General features: G+C 36.2%; 1 protein-coding gene across 4 annotated transcripts in view; it reads left to right on the plus strand.

Moving 5' to 3' along the window:
- BMP2K (BMP2 inducible kinase) overlaps positions 1 to 25,804 on the plus strand; it is a 130,061-nt gene that overhangs the window by 36,233 nt on the left and 68,024 nt on the right. For all 4 annotated transcript variants that reach the window (XM_049632098.1, XM_049632100.1, XM_049632099.1 and 1 more), the window contains exons 2-3: positions 16,285 to 16,403; positions 19,514 to 19,619. In XM_049632098.1, the coding sequence (XP_049488055.1) occupies positions 16,285 to 16,403; positions 19,514 to 19,619 (225 nt within the window). The remainder of the gene's footprint in view (positions 1 to 16,284; positions 16,404 to 19,513; positions 19,620 to 25,804) is intronic.

The following is a 25,804-nucleotide window of genomic DNA, read 5'->3' on the forward strand; positions in this document are numbered from 1 at the left end:
TGGTGAATCCAAGCCTATTTTGCTTCTACCAGTATCTGCTAGTTTTTGCAGTTACTGTTGTTGTGAGTTGTATTTTTTCAAGACTACAGTGAAACTGGGAGAGAATGATAGGAATAGGACAAATTAAAATGTCACAAAGCTCACTGTTTTTACTGAGGTTCACTCTTTCTTTTTTTTTTTTTTTAACTTCTCAAATTGTTGCAAACTTTTGGGTAGTTTTTAGAGTTGTGGAAAAATTGACTTTGACAACCTTTGCCAGTGTTGCATTTGGGGAAGAACAGATTTTTAGAGGCTCTTAATTTCCTGCTTTGGAAGTACCCTTCCTCTGATATTTTTACACTTGTTTTTTTCCCCCATATTTTACCTCTTTGGAAACTACTATACATTCTTCCAAGATTCAGCTTATATGTTACTTTTTCAGTGGCACCTTTTCTGGTTTTCCCACATATACAACTTCTTTTTGTTTCCATATACCTTGAACATAACTCTTTTACTTCACTTGTTATGGTACTTTATTTGTTTATCTATATCTTCTACTAGATTGCAGAATATTTGAGACTACTTTTTTTGAAAAAAAATTTTTCTTAAAGTTTATTCATTTATTATTTCTGAAAGAGAATAAGCTGGGTAGGGGCAGAGAGAGAGAGGGAGACAGAGAATCCAAAGCAGGCTCCAGGCTCTGAGCTGTCAGCACAGAGCCCGACGTGGGGCTCAAACCCATGGACCGTGAGATCATGACCTGAGCCAGAGCCAGGTGCTTAGCTGACTGAACCACTCAGGTGCCCTAGATGAAGACATTTCTTATAACACATTTTGGAAGACATTTAAGAAATCTCAGGGCCATTTTGTAAAAATACACAGAGTTATTGGTCTGTCATATACTGGTTTCCATATACTTTTTTCCCCCCAAACCTTTGAATCCCATCAAAAACTTTGTTTTCTGTCTTTATTTAGTTGACTTGTTTAGGGATAACTTATAACTGTTTTTGTAATTCTGTCCAGTCTCAAGAAGTGGGAAAGTTACCATGGTGTAGTTATTGAAAAGAATTTATGATGGTTTCTGCAGTCTGTTTCAAGCAGAAGTGTGAGAGAGTTAAATTATGGCAATGATCTGTGTCAGTAACTTTGGTGACAGTATTCATATTTGAGTGTCTGGGTATATGCAGATACATACTGTCTTCCCTTTAGTTTTCTAAAGTGGATCCCAAAGTGGTATTAAGCATTATAGGGATCTATCTGTATGGTATTGACCCACTTTATTTTGCTGTTTCCTAATACTCCAAAGATAAGAGTATCATAATGCTAAATCATTAATTTTGCTTTCTAAATTTCTAACTTAGAAACATTTTAAATACATAGTTCTCACTTAAGGAGGAATTCATGATATTTGCATTCCTATGGAAATAAGCTTATGAAATGAATGGTTAGCTTCCAAGACCTGATCCAGTGACTAATGTAGTTGATGCTTCTTTAGGATTCTGAACTGCAAACAAAAGGAACCCATCTCAAATTAGTTGACCAAAAAGGGAATTTTATTGGCTGAAAGACAGAAACTTGGTGTCCTGAATTCAGCCGTACCTAAAGCCAACTAAGATTATTTTGTATATAGTGTATTACATGTTATAGTTATATTGACATTTTTGTAATGCCTATGCAAAATGCAATCCCATGTGATATTATTTGCCTAGTTATTTGCATTTTGATAGAAGTACAGGTTTCTGCATCTTCACTAATAATTTCCTTATGATAGAATTTTATAAATAAAAGCATGAGGCAAAGTATGAATATTTTAAGGCTCTTGATATATGATTATGGTGGTAATATTTTATTAATCTTCATATCCACCAGGAACACATAAAAAGTTTATAAATGATTACTGATTTTAGAACATCCTGGTTAACAAATGTAACAATGCTTTACTATTATTAAATAATATATATATTTTTAAATTTTAGAAAGAGGGTGTGTAAGTGGGAGAGAGGGGCAGAGAGAGCCCAACACAGGGCTCAGTCGCATAACCCTGGGATCATGACCTGAGCTGAAATCAAGAGTCAGATGCTCAACCAACTGAGCTACCCAGGTGCCCCATTAAATAATGATATTTTGGGGGGGGGGGATACAGGAACAAAACTGTCCTTTCTCATTGTGGGTGTAAATAATGACAAAAGATTAAAAAAAAACAAAACAAAAAACTCAGGTATAAATAAGGATAAATAAGGTATCTCTTGCTTTTATCTCTTCTCTGGATTTCACATTTGGAAATCTAATTGCCAATTCCATATCTCCAACTGAATGTCCAAAAGACATCTCTGACTTACTGTGTCCAAACTGTGTTCTTGATATTCTGCCCCAAACCTTCCTTGTTTGTCAAGAATTGTTAAGAGTTTGTGATTTTATTCTACTTGTAAGCTGACAGGTTAGCCTGCCATAGTTACATGGATGCTGTCAGAAGAAATGAGACAAAGGATTTGATTACAGCAAGAGCTGCAGCCAGAGTTTGAGCATTTACTCCAGTTCCCAGAGCCTTAGTTCCCATGGGGCTATGGGCCATGTCATAGGTCCCAGGTGACGCCTGTGCATACAGTGGATTGCATTACAGGAGAGGAATCCTGAGTTCAGGGAACCGGAATTTTTGATAATGTGCATTAAGTCTGCCCTAGAGAGGATAGAGGGGACACATTATTATCTTTATTGTGCCTGCCAGCGTACAAAACTGCGCTTTGTTTCCGAGGGATATACTGACTGTGTTTTCTAAAGCTGTTACCTGTGCAATCTCGAAAAGAGAGTCCAAAACAGAGGCAGTGTTAGTGTCTCTGCTTATAAGATATGCAGAAATGAGACTCCCATGTTAAATTATTTTCCAGTACAGTCTTCACCATCCCATCTAATGGTGATTTCATCCTTTCAGTTTCTCAGTACAGAAGTCTTGAAGTCTTTCTTAACTCCTCTTTTTCTCATATCTCACATCCAGGCTGTCAAGAAATCCTGTCTGCTCTACGTTCAAAGTGTATCTAGAATTTTTTCATTTCTCGTTCTTCCCACTGCCTTTTTCAGAACCACTGTGATCTTTCAACAGAATTACTGTGGTGCAGCCTGGTAACTGGCTTTCTTAATTCCCATCTTGCCTTCAGTCTAATCCCCCACATGGTAGCCGGAGTTGTCATATTAAAATATGAATTCAGTCAGTCATGTCACTGATCTACTCAGAACCCTCTAGTGGCTTCTCATTTTATTTGGAATGAAAGCCAGGTCTTTACTCTAATCCATATATAAGACCCTGCATGGTCTGGCTCTCTTTTATTTCTTTGAATCCTTTTTTTGTTATGTCTTTTTGTTCATTTGGCCAGGCTCCCTGTCTTAGGGCCATTGCACATCCTGTTTTCTCTGCCCAGACTGCACGTGTCCCAATATCCATATGGCTCATTTCCTCACTTTCCATCTTTACTCAGAGTCATCCCAGGCCATCCCCATGCATCTAGATTAAACATGTTGACCTCCCCCTTCTCCCCCAACAAAATGTTCTAGTGTGTTCATCTCCACTTAATTTCCTTCTTCTCAGAATGTACTACTAATACATTATTTATGTGTGTGTGTGTGTGTGTGTGTATACATATATATATATATATATATATACACACATATATATATATAGTGTATATTTTACTTGTTTATCTTGTTTCAGTCACTCTAGAATGTAAGCTCACAAAGGGAAAGAGGGTTTCTCTGAATTTTTTTGTAGTGAGTTTTGTTTCTGGCATCCAGTACAGTACTTGGCACCTTATGAGCAGGTAATGTATATGTTGAATGGGTGAATGAGTGATTTATATGGTAAAGAAGTAAAATCCTGTTTTCAGAATTTAGGGTGTGTATTAGAAGTATGATGAACAACAACAGAAAATGATTAATCGCTTTTTATTCATAGATCGATGTAGCAGTTGTAGCTTATCAGTTATAACTACTTTCAGAAGAACCATTTTATTAATGTTAAGTCATTCATTCACTGAAATATTTGAGTGCCAGACACGGTGGCACTCGGAACATTGATGATACTGTGACAGACAAGGTGTACATAGCCTCTGTTCTGATGGAACTCACACCCAGGTGAGGAGAGAAGCATTGAATGAGTGTAACAAGTGTAAATATTGTGGATACATCTTTAGACGTTCTTGTTGTAGGGGTTGCAAACTCAGATACCTATGCCTGCACAGGCCAGGCAGATAAGGTAAGAATGAATTGGGACCAGGGAATGTGGAGATGGGAGTTCAGATGCACTATAGAACACATGCCATGTGTAAAGGGTAAAGCAACTGACAGGTCCATCTGATGGATATCGTATACGAATGAGGACCCACTGTTTATTTTTTCCGAGTTATGTAAAGGGAAACGGAAAAATCTAGATTATCATCTGAAGTATCACACTCTCCTAAGGCACTGTGCAGTCCAAATCAAACATGGTTTTGACCTAAGGCCTCTTCTCTATAAGGAATATTGCCAATTAATTGAGGTTCTATCAAGAAGAAAATTCTGGGAGTGGGGAAGACATTATCTTCTCTTGATTTCCATTTTTGTTTTGTTCCTCCTCAATTTTAATAGTTTTCCTAGATCCTCCCATTTGTAATGATGTAGCTAGACTTTTCTTCTGACATAACTAACAAGGACAGATGTGCATGTAAAAAGCATTAGAATGTGCGGTTTCTGGGGGTAAAAGACTTGTGGTTGGCTCCATTTTATGAGCTCTGAGTTATTGGACTAGCTGCTCACCTTCTTTCTCAGTGTTCGCTTTATTCATCATCTGTACAATGAGAGTATCAGTTAAAATGCCTCCTGATGTTATGAGTGGTAAATAAGATAATGTACTTAGAAATGCTGTGTATATTGTCAGGGTTCTGTGAATGCTGTGCTTTTGCCTTTTTTTCTTTTTCCAACTCCTCCTCCTCCTCCCCCCATTCCCTGCCTAATCACATGTATCTGATTCATTGTTTCATTGCTTTGTACTAGATAGCACTTACTGATAAGATAACTTTGGCAAGAATTTAAGTTAGTAATCCTCTTTAGGAGTATTTTCACTTTTAAAAGAAACTTCTGGAGTCATTGCCTTAACCTACAGTAATGAAACTCTGATGTATCACAGGACAGTGGTCATTGAGTAGGAGGATCATTCTTCTGGCTCGAATCCCACAGCAAAACAAGTGCCTGTTCCACTTATCTTGAAGATAGTTTTCAAATGACATTGTTTTCTTTGGCAGTGGTTGAAACCAGAAGTTGCTGACAGCTTGGTATTTCCTCTGTCTTGTTGATTTGCATGATGTATGGTGATATACAACATACAGAAACACCACATGTAATTTTATCCATCCGTCTTTCTTCTTCCATTCCCTAGGAAAACAAACTTGATAGGAGTAAACGCTACTAAAGCCCAGTCTTTCATAAACATGAAGTGCTTGTGTGTGTGATGTTGGAGCTGTAGGTATCTAGGATACCATAAACATTTTCTGTGGCAAGAGACTTATGGTGTCTTTGGGGAAGTTGTGAGTCTGGATGATCAGCAGCAGTGTCTTTCTTGTAAAATAATAATTCTCAGTGGTGGTGGTGGGGTTGTCAGATGGCAAGGGGGAGGAGAATTACCTGGGGAATTAGGTGTGGAATTACCTGTGTTTCTTGTTCTTTTTCTTCCAACTTTATCATGAAAAATTTAAAATAATTTGGAAAACTTGAAGGAGTTGCATCATGAATAACCATATGCCCATCATCTAGGTTCAACTACTACTAACATTTTACAATATTTTCTTTACACATTTTTAAAAACACGTGGATAATTTTGTGTTTTTTTTGTTTTTTGTTTTAAAAAAAAAATTTTTTTTAACGTTTATTTATTTTTGAGACAGAGAGAGACAGAGCATGAACGGGGGAGGGTCAGAGAGAGGGAGACACAGAATCTGAAACAGACTCCAGGCTCTGAGCTGTCAACACAGAGCCCGACGCGGGGCTTGAACTCACGGACCGCGAGATCATGACCTGAGCTGAAGGCGGCCGCTTAACCGACTGAGCCACCCAGGCGCCCCACACGTGGATAATTTTGAATAATGACTGTGAATCAGAAGAATTATTGTTCATTTTCTTAGGTGGGACAGAGGTACGATGGTTATAGAGGATAATGTATGCATTTTAGGAACGTGTATGTGTTTAAGTACCCATTAGATACTAGTAAGTAAAATGACACAATACCTACTACTTACTTTCAAATAGTTCACCACCAACAAAAATGTTTTGTGGTTTCTTTCACCAACAAAAACGTTTTATGGTTTCTTTCAAAACTAGAATTTAATCAAGGATTGAGTATTGCATTTAATTGTAATGTCTTTTAAAATCTAGAATGACTCTACCCCGTCATTTTTTTTTTACTCTACCTATGGAACATTGTATAAGACAACTAGCCAGAGTCAGTATCTTGGACTTTGTCTGATTGTTCTCTCTGATACCATTTTCCTTATATTTCTAGCCCAGCCCCTGTGTGATGTAAGCTGAAGTTAGGCCTTAAGATTTTTTGGGAGAAAGGTTTTTAACAAAAAGTAAGTTGTAGGTGATGCTGTTTACTTCATATTACATCAGATCAGGAAGCACGTAATGTCAATATCAATGCAGACTGTTTATGACTCCCAGATTTCTCCCTTATAAAGGAGCTTTTTTCCTTTTGATACTTTGACATCATGTAAATATTCTATTTCTCATCAGCCTTTATCTTGAATTTTGATATACATTGATGATTCTTGCTGAGTCACTTTTTAATATTGTACTTTTCAATTTTGATACCTTTTCCTCCCCACTCCATTGACAGTCTCTGTCATTTTTGGGAATGAGTAGTGGCTTTCAGTGTTTTGGGCAAGGAAGTAGGGTGTGAACCATCGTTCTAAGAAACATTTAATGGTAGTTCTATATCTATATAACTTCTTCCAAGTTGGATTTTCAGTTCACAAGTTGAAGGGCTCGTTCCCACAAGATTGCCTTTATTTCAGGTGCCTGGGGGGCCATCAGCACTTCTGATGACTGGCTTGACTGCAGATTTGGGGTTTCCCATGATTCTTCTTCAGATTTGATAATTTGCTAGACTGATCTACAGAATTTAGGAAAATGTTGTATTTGGGATTACCATTTTATTATAAAGGATACAAATGAACAACCAGGTACGTAAGGCAAGGTACGGAAGTGTCGGTCGGTTAGCGCAGGAGCTTCCGTCCACATGGAGTCAGAGTGTGCTACCTTCCTGATACGTGAGTATGTTCACCAACCAGGAAGCACTCTGAACCTTGTTCTTCAGAGTATTTGAGGCTGCTTTACATAGACACAATTGATTAAATCACTGGCCGTGTGATGGAACTCAGTCTCTAAACTCTCTTTTCTCCTCAGAGGTTGGGAGGTAGGGTGGGAGTAGAGCCAGGAGGCTGAAAAGTTCTAACCCTCTAATCATGTAGTAGGTTTTTTCTGGGGCCAGCCTCCAACCTAAAGGTAGCTAGGGGCCCTACCACCAATCACCTGATTAGCATAACAAACACACTTCTGTGGGGAATACCAAGGGTTTTGAAGCTCAGTGCCAGGAACTGGGGGACAAGGTCCAGATATATATTTTTCATGCTTTTCATATTTGTAGAGTCAGAGAAGTGCTTTTAATAAACATAATTTGTAGGACATTTCTACCCAAAAATTAATGGAGGAAGGGTTCATTTAGATATTATTTTGAGTGGTCTAATAGGTTGATTTCCATTAGACACTGCTTTTAAGTAACCAAAACATAGAGGTGGTTTATTATGTTTGGGGGTGGCGGGAGGTTATTTTTAGCCTTCTGTAACTTTTGCAAATTTCCAAGCCTTTAAAAAGAAGTATTATTTTACAAAGCTAATTTTGGTTTTGAATCATGTATGCCATTTTATTTATACCTGGATGATGTACAAATGATTTGGGGCATGTTGATACAGGTAAATATTGTCTCTTTGAATCTTAACTGTATTTATTTATATTAGCGTGTTTATCAAGGCATGTGTTTATTTCTATTCTTTGTATTCTTGAAAATGTGTAGTATAAATCTTCATAAGATGGACTAGTATTAATAACAGCAGCATAATAGTGATCATAGTAGTAACTATAACAGCTACCATTTATGCAGTAGGTGATATTAGGCACTTTACCTATGTAATCACATTCACTCTTTATAATAACCCTGTGAGATCTTATTATATTTGCCAAATGCATGAGGAAACTAGGGCTCAGAACTTAGCATGCCTTATGTTCATATAATTAGTAATGCTGGAGTTAATATTTAATTCCAGATCTTGACTCCAAAAGCCTTGCTCCCTTGCTATGATGGATTCCAAGAAAAAAATTTAATGGAGTAATTTGCCATCATTCATTGATTCATTCATCCAATAAATTATAATTTTGTGCTCATTAACTTATACCACGTATTATGTCTTCCATTTATATGTAACAGTGCTTGTTGCTTCAAAACCTCTAATCCCCTGTAGTGTCTGTTATTAATATAAAGGATCGAGTACTATTGTTTCATTTCTCTGGTTAGTCTCTTTTTTTATTTTTTATTTTTTAAAATTTTTTTTTTCAACGTTTTTTATTTATTTTTTGGGACAGAGAGAGACAGAGCATGAACGGGGGAGGGGCAGAGAGAGAGGGAGACACAGAATCGGAAACAGGCTCCAGGCTCCGAGCCATCAGCCCAGAGCCCGACGCGGGGCTCGAACTCACGGACCGCGAGATCGTGACCTGGCTGAAGTCGGACGCTCAACCGACTGCGCCACCCAGGCGCCCCAGTCTCTTTTTTTAAATGGTGATTTTGGAATACCTAGTCTTGCTCACAGTATAATATCTAGGGGTTTTTTTTGTTTTTTTTGTTTTGTTTTTTTTTTTTTTTTTGGTTTTTTTTTGGTCATTGACTAGTAAGATGTAGATTCTAGCATATCTTCTGGACATTTTTGTTATTATTTATTGGCATCATTCTTACTATTACGTATTCAGTTATCTTACAGTGTTTATCTTACTGTGATGACTTTGGAAATAGAAAACCATTGAAGCAACTGTAAAAATTTTCAGATTAATTTCAGTTAGGCAGTGAAGTATTTGGTAAGATGATGCCATCAGTATATAATATGCCCATTTAAAAATAGTATGAGCGTAATTATGCTTACATATTGCTTGTGAGATGACCAGATAAAGATATAGGGCTAATGCCACCCCTTACTAAAGTAAATTTGCAACCATTTAAAAATTTTTTCTGTAGCATTTAGATCTTCTGTTTATCCTGAACCTCAGAATTTCATGATGATGAGCCTTGATATGGATCTTTTTTTTTAATTTTTAAATTTAAATTTTAAAATTCCAGTATAGTTAGTGTGCATTGTTATATTAATTTCAGGTGTACAATATAGTGATTCAGCAATTCCATACATTACTCAGTGTTCATCATGATAAGTGTATTCTTTTTTTGTTTTTTAAAGTTTATTTTGAGAGAGAGTGTGCTCTTGTGAGTGGGGGAGGGGCAGAGACCAAAGGGGAGAGAGAATCCCAAGCAGGCTCTGTGCTGACTTTGGAGCTGGATGTAGGGCTCTATCCCATGTTGCTGGGATCATGACCTAAGCCAAAATCAAGAGTTGGACTTAACCAACTGAGCCACTCAGGAGCCCCATGATAAGTGTATTTTTTATTTTCTTCACCTATTTCACTCATCCTCCTACCCACTTCTCCTCTGGTGACCACCAGTTTGCTGCCTACATTAAGAGTCTGTTTTTCTCTTTTTTTCCTTTGTGTTGTTTCTTAAATTCCGCATATGAGTGAAGTCATATAGTATTTATCTTTCTCTGACTTATTCACTTAGCATTATACCATCTAGATCCATCCATATTGTTGCAAATTGCAAGATTTCATTTTTTAATAACTAATATTCCATTGTATATATGTTGGGTTAGTGCTTTACTTTTGGAAGCTCATGTACTTCAAGTTTGGGATTCTATGTGTGTCTGTTACGTCTTTGGTATACATTTCTTTATTTTCTCTCTTTTCTCTTTCTGGAACTTCTATTATTGTGATATTAGATCTATTGGACTGGTCCTTTTATGTTCCTGTCTTTTCTCTCTTAGTTTTTTTGTCTGGAAAGTTTCTGGAAATTTTCCTTAATTTTATCTTCTAGCTTCTCTGTTATAAACTTTTTCTCTTTTGATCCCTTAGTCTAAGTATGCAAAAAGTCATTCCTCATTCTGTGCCTGTCCCTTTATTAGGACCCTGCTCTTATTTCATGACTACAGTATTTTCCCTCCACTCTGAAAATATTTATAAGTTCATTGGATGATTTCTTTAGCTCCCAGCATCAACGTTCCTTTTTTCCTGTTTGCTTCTTTTCATCTCTTATTTATGTTGGAGGCTTTCTGTGAATGATGAAACTTTGATGTCTGGTTTTTTTGTTGTTGTTTTATTTTTCATTTTTTTTGTGTTTTTTTTTAAGAGTGAGGCTCTTTAAAATGATGATTGAAAGGGGTTCGTGCACATTGCAAGGGTTTCTTAATTCAGGGTTTCACTTTAGTGTGATGAGTCAGAAAGCTACTTTGTTTTCATTGTGTGACTCCCAAATTTCAGTTTCTGTATTTTTTTTTTTCTTCCATCTAGTTTCCAAGAAGAGAACTTCTCTAATCTGTGGTGATTAGTTTGCACTGTATGTGTGTATGTCTGGTTCTTGTAGCTGAACAGTGGTCTTGAATTGAGGTGGAGATTATCTTTTCAGTATGTAGACTTTTACTTAATTCTCTTATTTTTAGGACTATACTTTTCCCTCCCCTCTCCTGTCCCCATGCCTCCAAATGGTGCTTGGGGTCCCAGGTTACTGCTGGTTTCACTCATCCTGCCTGGGTATAATGTTGGAATGGGGTAAGGAATCTAGTGGTCTGACCGCTTTTATGAAGTCTTTAAGCCATTCTTCTTATTTTCTCATTGCATCATTGCATTCAAAAGGCCCCTGTAATTCTTTAGGTTTTCAGGTTTATGCCATTAGACTAGGCTTGCTTCTTGCTCATCCTTCCTCCCTCTCCCAATCAAATGCTTTGGGTGGTCTTTCTCTGTTGTGTTTAATCCTTTACCATGTGTCCGTAAGTTTTTCATTTCCCAAAATTTTGTTGACATGTCTTGTCTCTTTCATTCTCTTTGACCTTACGGATTTATGCCTTTGAAAATCCTTTATTGGGGCACCTGGGTGGCTTAGTCGGTTAAGCATCCTACTTCGGCTCAAGTCATGATCTCATGGTTTGTGGGTTCAAGCCCTGCATCGGGCTCTGTGCTGACAGCTCGGAGCCTGGAGCCTGCTTCGGATTCTGTGTCTCCCTCTCTTTCTGCCCCTCCCCTGCTCGTGCTCTGTCTCTTTAAAAAATAAACAAACATTAAACAAGTTTAAAAAGATCCTTTATTTTTATTTATGGAGGAGTACAGTGGTAAATGCTAAGGTTGAGACCACCATAAGTTAATTGCTAGTCTCTTGACTTTGTGTGACTTCCTTTTGTATGCTGCTTTTACCCTGTAGCAGTGGCTTTCCTTTCTCTGTTTTAAGGTGACAAGTACTTTTCTCATTTACTTAAAATAAGTTTTCTACATTATTTAACAATTACCAGTAAAACATACACCCCTTATAACATCCAACACTACAATGGCAAATGAAGGAAAAATTGTTCTTCTTCCCTTAATTGTAGGATTCTGAGCCAAGCTTGGTGTCTGTCCCTGCATACTGTTTTTTTCTGTTCATAAAAACATTTAACATGTGTTTTTAAATTTGAAAAACACACCATCCACATACCTAATGGAACAAATGATAGACCAGGAGAAAATATTTGTACTCCTCATATGTTAAGAGAGTTTTATAATGCTTTCCTACAATTGAAAGAAAAAGGTAACCCTTTAGAAAAAGGAACCAATGATAGGAAGGCAAGTCACAGAAGAGGGAATATATGTGGCCAACAAAAAAGAAGTAAAGATGCTCAGTTTCCTTGATAATGAGAGGAAAACAAGATAGAAATAACAATGCCCTGAGTCTTTTTCTCTCAAGTTGGCAAACTTTTAAATGTCTTAGTAACTTCTAGTGAGCATGTGAGAAAACTGTCTCTTAATGTTGCTACTGGAAGTTGCCATAACCTTTCAGGGTTTAATCTGGCAGTATCAAATTTGAAATGCATTTTTCCTTTGATAGACTCTCCTTGGAAATCTGTGCTACAGGAACAAAACACCAGTCCTTAAAAATGATTGTACAAGGCTGTTTAATGCAGCATTCATTGTCCATAATGGCAAAAGACAGATAAATAGAATGCCAGACTAAGCTGAATGACCAACAGTTTGGAGATGATCAATTTGTAATACTTACATGGTATAGCATACTATACAGCTTTTTTTAAAAAAGAATGAGTCAAGCCATGTGTTACTGTAGTCCGTGTAGAGGATTCTATTTTTTTTTTTCAACGTTTATTTATTTTTAGAGACAGAGGCAAAACATGAGGAGGGGAGGGGCGAGAGAGAGGAAGACACAGAATCTGAAGCAGGTTCTAGGCTCTAAGCTGTCAGCACGGAGCCCGATGCAGGGCTCGAACCCACAAACCGTGAGATCATGACCTGGGCCGAAGTCAGACACTTAACTGACTGAGCCACCTAGGTGCCCCGAGGATTCTGTTTTTGTCCAAAAAAAAAAAAAAGGTGGGGGGGGGGGAGACGCTGCACTTTATATAGGGATATATATGTTTTGAAACCAGACATTTGTATAAACATTATTGGATAAAACCTACATTAAAGTTACCTTAAAAACAAACTTAATGAGTATAAGGTAATTGGAGGATTTCCTGGGTGGCTGGCACTTGAAATCAAATGGAGGCTTGTTCATTATGATTTATCTCAGGCTGACTACGATATAAAACTAATATCTAATATCTAGGTCTTGCTGCTTTCTTGTTTGCTTAACCCAGTGGACTTCTTAGCCCTGTTTTCAGGATTATTTTGTTACTAATGAATTTCTACTCCTTTGGGTACTTGTAGTTGGTAAATTGACATCTGTATCAGAGGAAGTGCAGGGAAGATAAAGAAATAAACTGGTTGTATCATTCATGTTTTCATTCTTTCATGTTATCTTTTTGAATACATTTCTGAATACATATATACACCATCAGCAAATTAAAAGTAAGATAAATGAAAACATGGAAAAATAATGGCTTAATAGGAGGAATAACTACTGGTTTATCAGGAGGAAAAGTTCGTCTGTAGAAACACATCCCTGCATTCATAAACAGTTAACCCAGGGCACCTGGCATCTCTAGAGCAGTGCTTTCCAAGGTGGCATTCAGTCAAGTGCAAGCTACATTGTCATTATTTTAATACTGCTAATTGAAACAAATTTAGATTGGCTTAAAGCCACTCCTTCATTTAAATATGATTATTTTTTGTGTTGGGTTGGGGACAAAATAGGTGATATTTAAGTTAGGAAGCCCGTGGAATTGTTTTAGCATGTGAACCCCATGTCCTACCCTGGAAAAAAATGGGGAGGCTAATAATCATTGCTTTTCAGAATATATACCCACAAATTGGAAGGAATGCCTGTATTATATGATTTGTAGATTACAAAAGATAGTAGTAATTTTAGCTTGCATAAATACACATTTATTTCCTACTTTACTCTGCCAGACCAGTATCTGTGATTAGTTCTTTTATTTTCTTGGGATTTTGAGAATATATGGAATGGTTAATAGTACCCTCCTAGTCCCATATTTGGAATTGAAAATATAGAATTAATTTAATAACTGTGCCTTGACTTGGACTTGAACTGTATTTTGAATTGGACATAGAAATATATAATAAGTGGAATTTGTGGTAACTGCCAGTAATCTTGTGATATATGTATCCAGTGAGTTGAGAATTGAAGTACTTGATAATATAGTCAGAACACTAGATAAAAATTCTGAGGAAGTGATGAGCATGAATTGGATTGGTCATGAAAGACTTCTTGGAGGAAAAATATGTGTTGAAGCATTTGGTAGATATGGGTTGGTGGCAAGCAGATGATACTCCTCTCTTGAGTTACTATAATGTTTTAACTAGTTAGTTACTTCCTAGTACATGCATTATTCCAACAGAAATAATATTAGCTTATAAATAATCAGAAAATGCTGGAAAATACAGTATTTGGAGAAATACAAATAAATTATTCCTTTTCTCAAAGCAGGCACTCACTATTCATGACCATTGTTTACCTTGTTTAGGTATAAATCCACAGTTGATGTTAGAAAGTTAGAAAACATTTGCTCAGATCTATGTCTAATTTTGGGTGAATAAAATTAACAAACTAGCTTTTAGGAACAAGGGTTTTATGAAGAAAACTTAATGTGTTTTTCCCTAATGTTGCTAATTCATTGGCATAAATTTACTTTGTTTTGTGGGTGGTTGAGAATGGATATATAGGATCCATGATTTGTCTAGGAACTTTTTCTCTGGTTCAGTGGATACTTAACAAGGTTGTATATCAGAAACAGCTGGGAGACTACTCTCCACCCACTGGTTAATAACTTATTTATATTATTATATATTTTATTTATATTATTTATATAATTATATTATTTTATATTATTTTATATTTTTATATTATTTTATATATTTATATTTTATATTTTTTTATGTTTTATATTATTATATATTCATAAGAACATAAATAGAGGTAGAAGAATAAAATGAGCTGGGGGATTTTTAGCAGTATATTTACTAGGCCTGACTGAGGCTTTCTGATTCAGACTTGTGGTCAGACTTTCTCTCCTGATAACTGCCTTGTGGGTTGGTTGATTTTATTTCTCCTACATTGTATATATATGTAGAAACCCAAATCTAGAAGGTGGGAGACTTACAGTTTCCTGTAACTACATTTGGGGATATGGAGACCCTGGATTGAATTCATACTGATTCTGGAGTGTCTTAAGAGCTCTTTTCCCCCTACCATTTTATCCCCAATAGTTTGCTTTTCCTTTCACTGATTTGCATTGAATCAGAGTGCAGGTGCTGTATCATTGCTCAGGATGTGCTTTATAAGGCCTATCAAATTGGTAAAAGTGACGCACCATTTTTTGTTTTAAGCTACATTAAACAACGCAGTAATCTTTATACCAAGATGGGTTTTAAAAACGTCAGGTAGAAGTCTTTGCTTAGATGTGATGGAAGTAATTGTTCTTTAGAATACCTAGCAATGTGTTTCAGATTTGCTTTCTCAAGTTCAGTTAACAGACTGTCCATATAACTGTGACATAGATAATGAGGACATTTATATATTATAAGAGTTCTGGAAGGAGGTAGTTCTAGAGTTGTCTAACTCAGTAGCCTAACTATGTCAGTGTTCTGGGTCATTTTTTCTCTGATCCTTTTTTCTGCCATTGCCACAGATAGCTGCAGTAGGTCTAAACAATCATATTCATATATCACAAAATCCAAAAGCCAAAGGAAGAGCATGGGCTTCTTCACAAGTCTCTCTCTCTTTTTTTTTCTGGGTGGACAGTCTTTCCCTAAAATCCCCAGCAAATTTTCCCTATGTCCCATGGCAAAATTTGTTACATGTCCCATCCTAAATCAGTTACTGACAACAGGAAATGAGATTCCCATTAATCGCCTTACAACAATGTTGGTTCATCCCCTGGAACTGGAGAGGGACCCACCCATCTGATCCTGTTGATGTTTCAAATAACATCAGTGTTTTGTTATCACAGAGAGGGGGAGGCTAGTGGGTAGGCAGTCCTAGTATGTGCCAAAGTATATAGTAATACAGTTATGTTGTGACATTTTCCACATATTATGTAAGAGCTATTCCCAGGCAAAATGGAATTTTAGTATTTTAACTTTTAAAAGGAAGCATATTCTGTTTTTTTTTTTTTTTTGAAGTTTATTCATTTTTGGGAGAGAGAAAGACCGAGAACGAGTGGGGGAGGGGCAGAACTTATGAACTGCAAGATCATGACCTGAGCTGAAGTCGGATTCTTAACTGACTGAGCCATGCAGGCACCCTTAGAGAAGCATATTCATTTGAGATGAATGTTATTCTCTATGTATTCCTTTGTGATTAGCATAAGAAGCCAGTGTTTTGTTTTTAATCTAATAAAATGATTGCTTACTGTTATTTTTGTCTTGTGTACAGTCAGTTTGTTTCCCACTGAGATTAAGCTCCCCAGTGATATTCCATGATTTGATAGCAGTTTCTGAGTCTTTTTAATTAATCGATACTTGTTCTTCTAGGTGGATTCTCCACGGTTTTTCTGGTGCGGACACATGGTGGAATCCGCCATGCATTGAAGAGAATGTATGTCAATAACATATCAGACCTCAACATTTGTAAAAGGGAAATTACAATTATGGTAAGTGAAAGAGTAATTCCATTGTAAGAATTTGGTGTATTTTCTTTTGGTTTTGCACTAAAACATTAACCAGCTTTTTTGGCAAGCTGCTTATTGGTTTATGTGCATCTAGAAAACCTTTGAAATGCATTCTTTATATACACACTTAAGGCTAAATATAGCCAGTCCCTTCCTCTCCTTTTTCCTTGCTTCCTTATTGTAGTTTGATGGGCAAACTACTCTACTTCTTCTCCCCCACCGTCTTTTAAAATATATTTTAATTATGGAATGTTGTGAGAATAGAAACATTTAGAGAATTATGTGATGAATATCAGTTTATGCACTATCCAGCTTAAGAATTAAAATCTTACAGGTACAGTTGAAGCCTTTGGTGGATTCCTTCCTAGCCATATCACTATACTGTTCTCATCCAAAAAGAAGCCACTGTCCTGAATTTGGTGTTTACTATTCCCATGGGTGTTTAATACATTCACTGTATGTGTTTATATTCACCAACAACAATTAGTTTTGCTTTTTGTTTTTATTTTTTATTATTTTTTTGAGAGAGAATGCGGGCATGCACGTGTGAGCATGAGCAAGGGAGGGGCAGAGAGAGAGGGAGAGAGAGAATCTTAAGCAGGCTTCACATGAACATGAGCTCCATCTCAAGACCGTAAGATCGTGACCTGAGCTGAAATCAAGAGTTGGATGCTCACCCAGGTGCCCCCGCTTTTCATTTTCAAATTCATGCAGTAAAGTTTATTGTTGTTACTATTTTTTTTTTTATGTACTCTGCAATATATGGTAAAATATCCATATCTTCCCTTATGAGTAAGGGAATTTTTTTTTTTTTTAATATTGAGAAGTAAAAAATACTTTAATAGGTTATTGACAAAATTTCAGTAATTTGGTTAAATGGTTAAAAACTACAAAATGAAAGTTTCTTTTTTTCTAGGGTGTTTTATTCTCAGTGCTCTGATGGCTTGTTGTTGTTTTCCTCTTCTTCCTTCTCCCCCTAGTCCTCCTCTTCTTTTCTTCCTCTTCTTCCCCCCTTTTCCTCTACCTCTTCTTTTCCCTTGTCTTCCTGTTCCCTTTCCTCCCCCTCTTCCACCTCTCCTTCCTCTTCTTTCTTCTCTTCTTCCTCCCCGTCCTCCCCATCTTCCTCCGCACTCCCTCTACTTCTTCTCTCTTTCCACCTCCTCTTCCTTCACCTCTTCTTTCTCTTCCTCCTCCTCCTTTTCTTCTCTCCTTTTCTTCTGTTCTCTTCTTCTTCCTCATCCACTGTTTATCAAGTGCTATATATATATACATATATATAAAATTTTTGTGTATGTGACCTTTTCTGTCTGACTTTTTTCACTTAGCATGTTTTTGAGGTTCATTCACATTGTAGAGTGTATCAGTACTTCATTCCTTTTTATGGCTGAATAATATTCCATTGTATGTGTTTGTCTGCCTGTCTCTCTCTCTCTCTTCACCTGTTGATGGACTTTTTTAAAACCATTGATAGGCATTTGAGCCATTTCTACCTTGAGTCTGTTGTGAATAGTGCTGCTATGAATATGTTTGTATGTGTATTTATTTGAGTATCTGTTTTTAGTTTTTTGGGGTTTATATCTAGGAGTGGCATTGTTGGGTTATGGTAATTCTGTGTTTAACTTTTTTAGGGATCACTAAATTTTTTTCCATAGCAGCTGAACTATTTTATGGTCACACCAGCAATGTATGAGAATTCCAGTTTTTCCATATCCTTGTAAACACTTCTTAATATCATTCCTATTTATCCAACTGCTAAGAGAGAGATTTCCCATTTTCTATCAACATCTATATCAATACACATATTTTGATCCCTTTTATTCAAAGATAGGCATATTTATGTAACATGACTTACCTGTTTCTTTTATTGACCCTATTCCCTGGTTAGATTAGACTTGATTATGCTTTGAGATTTGTTCTTTAAAAACTTTTTAAAAAGGCTATTAGTCAAAAGGGTGAAGAGATTTACCCCAAGATAGTAGGGGTTCTTAGGCTAAGTTTTCTAACTTGTGTCTAGATACGGTACCATTGTGCCATAATTCTTGCTTTCAATAGAATTTGTGTAATTTTCAGAGATGTAAAATTTGGTCATCATCAGTAGCAGCAGCACTCAAATTCTGTGCTTTTGAACAAGAGAATTTAGGGAGATTAGCTCATTAGAGCAGTGGTCGTCCAACTTTTTTTGATAACCCATCTCCCATTATATTTATGTATTTATGAATTACATGTTCAGCTACTGTTAGGTAATATCTCAAATAAATAATATCTCAGTTAAAACCAGGTTTATTATTGATAGTGGATGTGAATTTATTTATTTTTAATGTTCATTTATTTTTGAGACAGTGCGAATGGGGGAGGAACAGAGAGAGAGGTCAGACAGAATCCAAAGCACACTCCAGACTCTGAGCTATCAGTACAGAGCCCGACACAGGGCTCAACCCCAGGAACCCAGCAACTGTGAGAGATCATGACCTAAGCCAAAGTCGGACACTCAACCGACTAAGCCACCCAGGCGCTCCGGATGTAAATTTATTTTAAAAAGTATTGTTGATAATTGTTTTTTAATTTCCAGACAGACCTAAATAGATTATTATTTTTAACCTCATTATATGCTGATGATTATCTTGTACTATGAACAAAAATGTCAGATTTGCCATTTTTTTCTTATTTTCTTGTATTAGTATTATCTTTTTTTAAATTTTTTTTTAAATGTTTACTTATTTTTGAGACAGAGAAAGACAGAGCATGAACAGGGGAGGGTCAGAGAGAGAGGGAGACACAGAATCTGAAACAAGCTCCAGCCTCTGAGCTGTCAGCACAGAGCCCGATGAGGGGCTCGAACTCACGGACCGCGAGATCATGACCTGAGCCAAAGTTGGACGCTTAACCAACTGAGCCACCCAGGCGCCCATTAAGTAAACCTTTCATTGGAACTACTGAAACCTCTTTGAATTGTGTCAGATTCTATACGTATGCTTAATTCACTTTTGTGAAATTCTTCAAATATATTAATTTAGACTTCAAATCATTGGTAATAGAGCTTTACAATGTATGTTTTTTTAATTTTTCTTTTTCTTTTTTTTTTTTTTACACAGAAGGAGCTGTCTGGTCACAAAAATATTGTGAGTTACTTGGATTGTGCTGTTAACTCAATTAGTGATAATGTATGGGAAGTGCTTATCTTAATGGAATATTGCCGGGGTAAGTATTTTTCTGCATTTGTTTTATACTGAAAAAAAAAGTTACCCTTAAAATGGTTTACTAGGTGTCTTGGTTTCTCCCAGGGCAGTTGTCACCTGATTCTAGACACTTACTGTAATCTCAGCTTTAATTATCTACTTAAGGAATGCTGTTAAGAAATATTTAAAATCGGGGTGCCTGGGTGGCTCAGTCGGTTGAGCGTCTGACTTCAGCTCAGGTCATGATCTCACAGCTGGTGAGTTCGAGCCCCGCGTCAGGCTCTGTGCTGACAGCTCAGAGGCTGGAGCCTGCTTCGGATTCTGTGTCTCCCTCTCTCTCTGCCCCTAACCCTCTTGCATTCTGTCTCTCTCTCTCTCAAAAATAAATAAACATTAAAAAAAAAAAAAGAAATATTTAAAATCTAGTCGTCATTGCTGTACTGATGATATGAGCATGTAAATGACGATTGGAAAAATGCTGTTGTGTTTAAAACAAGAAATCTGAATGAGTGAAGAGCAGTTACATATCATGCTCCCTATACTTTTATAGTCCAACTAAGAAAAGCATAATGTGTCAATATTAGTGTTATAAGATTTTTTTTCCAGCACTCCATATTAACTTTCAGTATATCAAATGTAATAAATTTAGATGCATTTTGATCTGTAATATTTATAAATTTATATCGTCTTTTTGGGTTCTTTTATAAATATCAGAAGATTTGAAATTAATTTGAAATTAATCCATTTTTTGCAAACTTCTTAAAAAATTTTTTAAATCAGACTGTATCTGGCAATTTGGGTTCTAGGGAGCCTTGGCTTATATTTAGATTCTCTTAAGACAGTTATGATTTTTAATTATGATATTATGAACACTTGTCATTTCCTGAATGTTGGAGGAGTAGGCTGATGGTAATGTTGGAGAAAATATAGTTTCATTTATTCTGGTCTTGTAAGGAGGGAAGGACAGGGGAAAATGAAGTGAATCAGAATTATAATATCTATTATGATATATTTAAAAATTATTTCCGTATATATTATAAAAAATTAGATGTTTTCCTGATTGTTTTCTCTTGTATATATCTCATACTGTAAAACATTGTGATCTCTTTAAGGAGAAGATGTTGATGTTCTTTACTCCACTTTCCTGAATTCTAGCATTTGTGGTACTAAATCTTGGCTGGATAGAGTAGCTGTTGGTTATTTGTAAAGATAGCGCTTTGCTAATTTTTTAAAGATAATTGAATCTAGCATAATCATAACCCTGGATGAGTTTAACTGATAGTCATCCAGAAGACATTTTAAAAGGAGAACCGAATGAACTTCAATTTTTAGGGGATAAATTTTATTTTAAAGTAGAGGTATGACCTGAGCTATGTTTTGAGGAAAGCATTCTTTTTTGCCTGAAAACTTAAAAAATTTTTTTTATCTGGTTTGAATCATCAAGCTGATTCACATGAAATTTTTATTTTTATCAAAGTAGTACATGTATACGTTTTAAAAAGTCAAATGGTTTTGTTAAGCCGTGGCTAAATCAGTATCCTCCTGCCCCATTACTCTCCTCAGAGGCATTCACTTTAAAAATGCTTGAGATATTTCTCATATTCACTTCCATATTTCTACACGTCATTATGTAGAGGAAAGTGTGTAGTTTTAATGAGATCCTTAGAGTATGAGAGAGGGGGAACTTAGAAAATCAGGAGAAGTATGTGATTCTGGGTATGAGGAGGCTCTTGAATAAAAGTTTGGTAGTGCTCTTTCTGGTTTTATGTTTTGCTTTTTATTATTGTTTTTTAAGTTTATTTATTTTGAGAGAGAGCACAAGCGGGGAAGGCAAAGAGAGAGAGGAGAGCAAGAGAATCCCAAGCAGGCTCTGCACTGCCAGCACAGAGCCTGACATGGGGCTTGAACCCACAAACTGTGAGATCATGCCCTGAGCCGAGATCAAGAGTCTGACGCTTAACTGACTGAGTCATCCAGGCGCCCTAATTTTATGTTTTAGATAATATCTCCAAGTAAAGATGAGGATTTAACTGTCAGAGTTTTTTTTTTTAATTTTTTAATTTTAATTTTTAATTTTTAGATTAAATTAATAATTGGTATTTAAATTATTTTGCTTGCTGTTTAACTGTGATATGTGATAGCCTGTAATTAACATTTTTGTTTTTGTATTTAAAATTTTTTTCCAGGAGCTAATATACCCATTGATAATTGCCTATTTTCCTTCATATATGTTAGTAGTTTAGCCCAACATTCCTCAATAGAAATGCAAATCTTTATGTAGTATACTTCAACATTTACATATTTGTGTCAGTTTTATTTTTTCTTCCATAGAAATATCCTTTGGGGAGACTTCAGTTCTGCTTAATTTTGAATAGCATTGAGCTGTGCTTCTAGGAACTCCCTATGCCTTCTTCCTATCTTAGACTCTCTACTACTCATACTTCCTCCCTTGTTTTTACCTACCTCCTTTGAATAGAGTACATTTTTTCAGTAGCTTTCTGATAATGGATTATGGAAAGAAGCATGTTCGAAACCTTGTATAGAATTATTTTTATTCTGCATCCATATTTGATTATTCATTTGGCTGGCTAAAGTGTTGTAGGTTAGAAATAATTTTGGGCTAGAATTTTGAAGGCATTATCCCATTTTTCACCTAGTTGTTACTATTGAGAAATCTCATGCATTTATGATTCTTCACTTTTTTTAACGTGACCTCTTTTTTTTCCCGTGGACACTTAGAATCTTTGCTTTAGCTCTAGCATTCTAAAATCTTAGGTATATCTGCCTTGGTTGTGGGTCAGTTTTGCTATCTTTATTGCTGGGACTCAGTTTTTTTCTCTTTCATTTTCTCTGTTCCTCTCTTTGTCTTCTCTTTTTAAAAATTCTAATTGTGTTGGGAGTTCCTTAAATGTATCTTTTAGCTCCTCTATAGAATTTTGTATTTCTGCTATTTATTTTTAATTTCCAAGAACTCTTATTCTCTCAATGCTGTTCTTTGTTAAAATGCACTTTGTTCTTGTTTTAGATGCAAGTCATTTGTTGTCTGCAGTTATTAATTACAGTTTTTAAAAAAGAGTTTTCTTCTGTTCTTTGTGTTTTTGTTTTCCTGGATTTTTCTCTTGTTATTACACCTTCTTTTTTATGTTAGAAGTTTCCTTCAAATGTTTTACCAGCTAAATGTACTGCATGTACTATAGATGAGAATGTACCCTCTGAGTGGGCTTTATATCCCAGAGAAGGAATCCAGAGGATTTGAATAGGACATACTCAATTCCTTTTTCTCACATGAATCAGTTAGATAAATTCCTTTTCTTTTCATGGGGGAAGAGTGAGTTGCAGAGTAGAGAATGGGAGAATAATTACTTTCCCCTTACTTCTATAAAAGCTGATTGTATTACATAAAATTGTTTAAGAATGAAGGTACTTTTGTAAGGCAGTCAGTGTTATGAATATAGATCAGGTACATTGGTTTTGATTTTGTAAGGGATGAAACTGTGTAGGAAGTAGAAGAATGTATTGTATAGCCAATATGCACCATCACGGTTAGAGGTATCAATTTGTTACAGCCATCATTTGTGAAATGTTAGATTTTTGTGGGTTCACGATTTGACACTGCTAAATTTGTTAATATTCTTGTGTATAAGTTAAAGAGAGATTAATTACAGGCTTTAGGTACCAGACGTCCAGAAATCAGAGTTGGTCTTTTGAATATATTTCCATTCTTTAATGAAAGGAGCTTTTTGTTTTGGAGGTGTTTTATAGAAATTCCCACGGATAACATACCTGTTAGCTTTTGCTTAATAACAAAACATCCCCAAACTCAACAGCATAAAACAACAGTCATTTATTATTGCTTGTGTATCAGTGGGTCACTTGTTGTAGACTGAGCTTGGTGGAATGACACTGTTCGTTTTAGTTGGGCTTGTTCACATGCCAGTGGGTTTGCTGGGATTAGTTGGAGTGGCTCTGTTTCAGGTTTCTCATCCTTTTCCCTGGCACTAGAAGCTTATTTGGGGGATGTTTTTCTCATAGAGATACTAGAAATACAAGAGGGCAAGTGGAAGATGTGAGGTCTCTTAAGGCTTAGGCTTGGGATTGGCACACTGCCACTTCTGCGTTATTCTTTCAGCCAAAGTAAGTCATATGGCTGAGCCCACATCAAAGAGCAAGGTATTCTCTCTGCTCCATTTATTGGGAGGAAGTGCAGTTACATGGCAAAGGGCTGGGATAAAGTGAGGGTTGAAGATTTGGGGCCAGTGGTGCAATCTACTACAGATAAAATTTAATTATCTTATTAAAAAAACCCAAGTCATGTAAAAATTAAAGTGGAATGTAAGATTGCACTTTACAGAAGGTTGTTGGATGACTAAGTAGTTGGACAAATGTTGAATTTTCAATTTTAATGGTGAAATTGGTCAGAGTGTAAAAGCTTTTGTTTAGGAAATGATACCTGTTTGAAAAATATGGAAAGATTTGAGAGTTATATGCATCCTGTTTGAAAAGATTTTCAGTATACATTGTTTGATTTCTGAATCTGATTTTTTTCGGTTTTCAAAAAATTTTTTTAATGTTTTATTTTTTATTTATTTTTGAGAAATAGAGAGAGAGAGAAAGAGGGAGGGAGAGAGGGGCAGCAAGCTAAGGAGACAGAACCCAAAGCAGGCGCCAGGCTCTGAGCTGTCAGCACTGAGCCTGATGCTGGGCCTGAACTCAGGAACCGCGAGGTCATGATCTGAGCTGAAGTCTGATGCTTAACTGACTGAGCCACCCAGGTGCCCCTGATTTGTTTGTTTGTTTGTTTGTTTTTCATTAGAATAACCTTTACTTTAATCTTCAGAAGACTTTGATTTTGAATAATGAAATTTTACTTATTTCTACATTTGAAATGCAGCTCAGTTACAGCTCTTAGCTTTTTTGGGGACTTGCATTTTGTGATTCAAGATCTCTGAATGTGAGAAAGGAGATTAACATTTGTTCAAATTTTTTTCTACTCATTACAACATTGAAAGTTAGGAAGACGTAGAATGAGTTTAAGATTATGATTTCTTTAGCTGTGACATATTTCAAGAATGTGAATGAGCATCAATAAAACACTTTTTATCCTGTTTAATTTTTGTTTAAAACAAGTTCAGTGTCTAACACACAAGAGGATGGGGGAAATTGCTGCCTGGTCAGGTATCTTGAGGTGTCCTAAACAAATTACAATCAAATATACTTTAGTGTTCTGAAATTGGGGATTGATAGATAAAATTTGATATTTTTTCTGCTTTAAAGTTTTCTGCTATTATAGGAAATACATGAGAATGCTGTTGAGAGAGTAGTATTAAATGAACAGGTGTATATGCACCTTTTTGCAGATTACAAAGTAGCAAACATTCATTTGTCCAACCTTGTTAAAGGAAGGTTTCAAGTTAACATAAGTTTGCCTTTTTAAATTCCCAAACTTAATTTTCATTAGAATGCTTTCTGAATTACTTTTCTTTAAAAAAAATTTTTTTTAATGTTTATTTATTTACTTTTGAAAGAGCGAGAGAAAGAGAGGGCGCACAAACAGGGGAGGCAGAGAGAGAGGAGACACAGAATGCGAAGCAGGCTCCAGACTGTGCTGTCAGCACAGAGCCTGACGCAGGGCTTAAACTCTGAACTGTGAGATCATGAGCTGAAGTTGAACACCTAACTGACTGAGCCACGCAGGTGCCCCTAATTACTTGTGTTTCTTGTGTCCTTAAATGGTGGTCAACTTTTTCTTAATAATTTAGAATTGTCACTAGACTATCAATTATTGTGGTATATGTAATATATAATCATCCTCTCAGGGCTCATTGGTATGACTGTTTGATTTTAGTAAGTTGTTCTGCCTGTTGCCTTTTACCTGAATTAGAGCATTAGCCTCTTAACCCATCTGTCCATTTCCACTCTTGTGATTTCCCCTACCCCCCAATCAGGAAGATCCTTTAAAAAGTTAGATCTGGAGTGGGCACCTCGGTGGCTCAGTTGATTAAGTGTCCAACTCTTGATTTCTGCTCAGGTCTTAATGTGAGATCGAACCTGCATCAGGCTCTGCACTGACAGCATGGAGCCTGCTTGGGATTCACTTTCCTCCTCTCTTTCTGCCTTTTCTCTGCTCACGTGTGTTTGCGCACACTCTCTCTCAAGATAAAGAAACATTAAAAAAAAAAAGATCAGGAAGTCCCTGGTTCTCAAGAT

The sequence above is a fragment of the Panthera uncia genome, chromosome B1 (genome assembly GCF_023721935.1).
Source record: "Panthera uncia isolate 11264 chromosome B1, Puncia_PCG_1.0, whole genome shotgun sequence".
In the NCBI taxonomy this organism is placed as follows: Eukaryota; Metazoa; Chordata; class Mammalia; order Carnivora; family Felidae; genus Panthera; species Panthera uncia.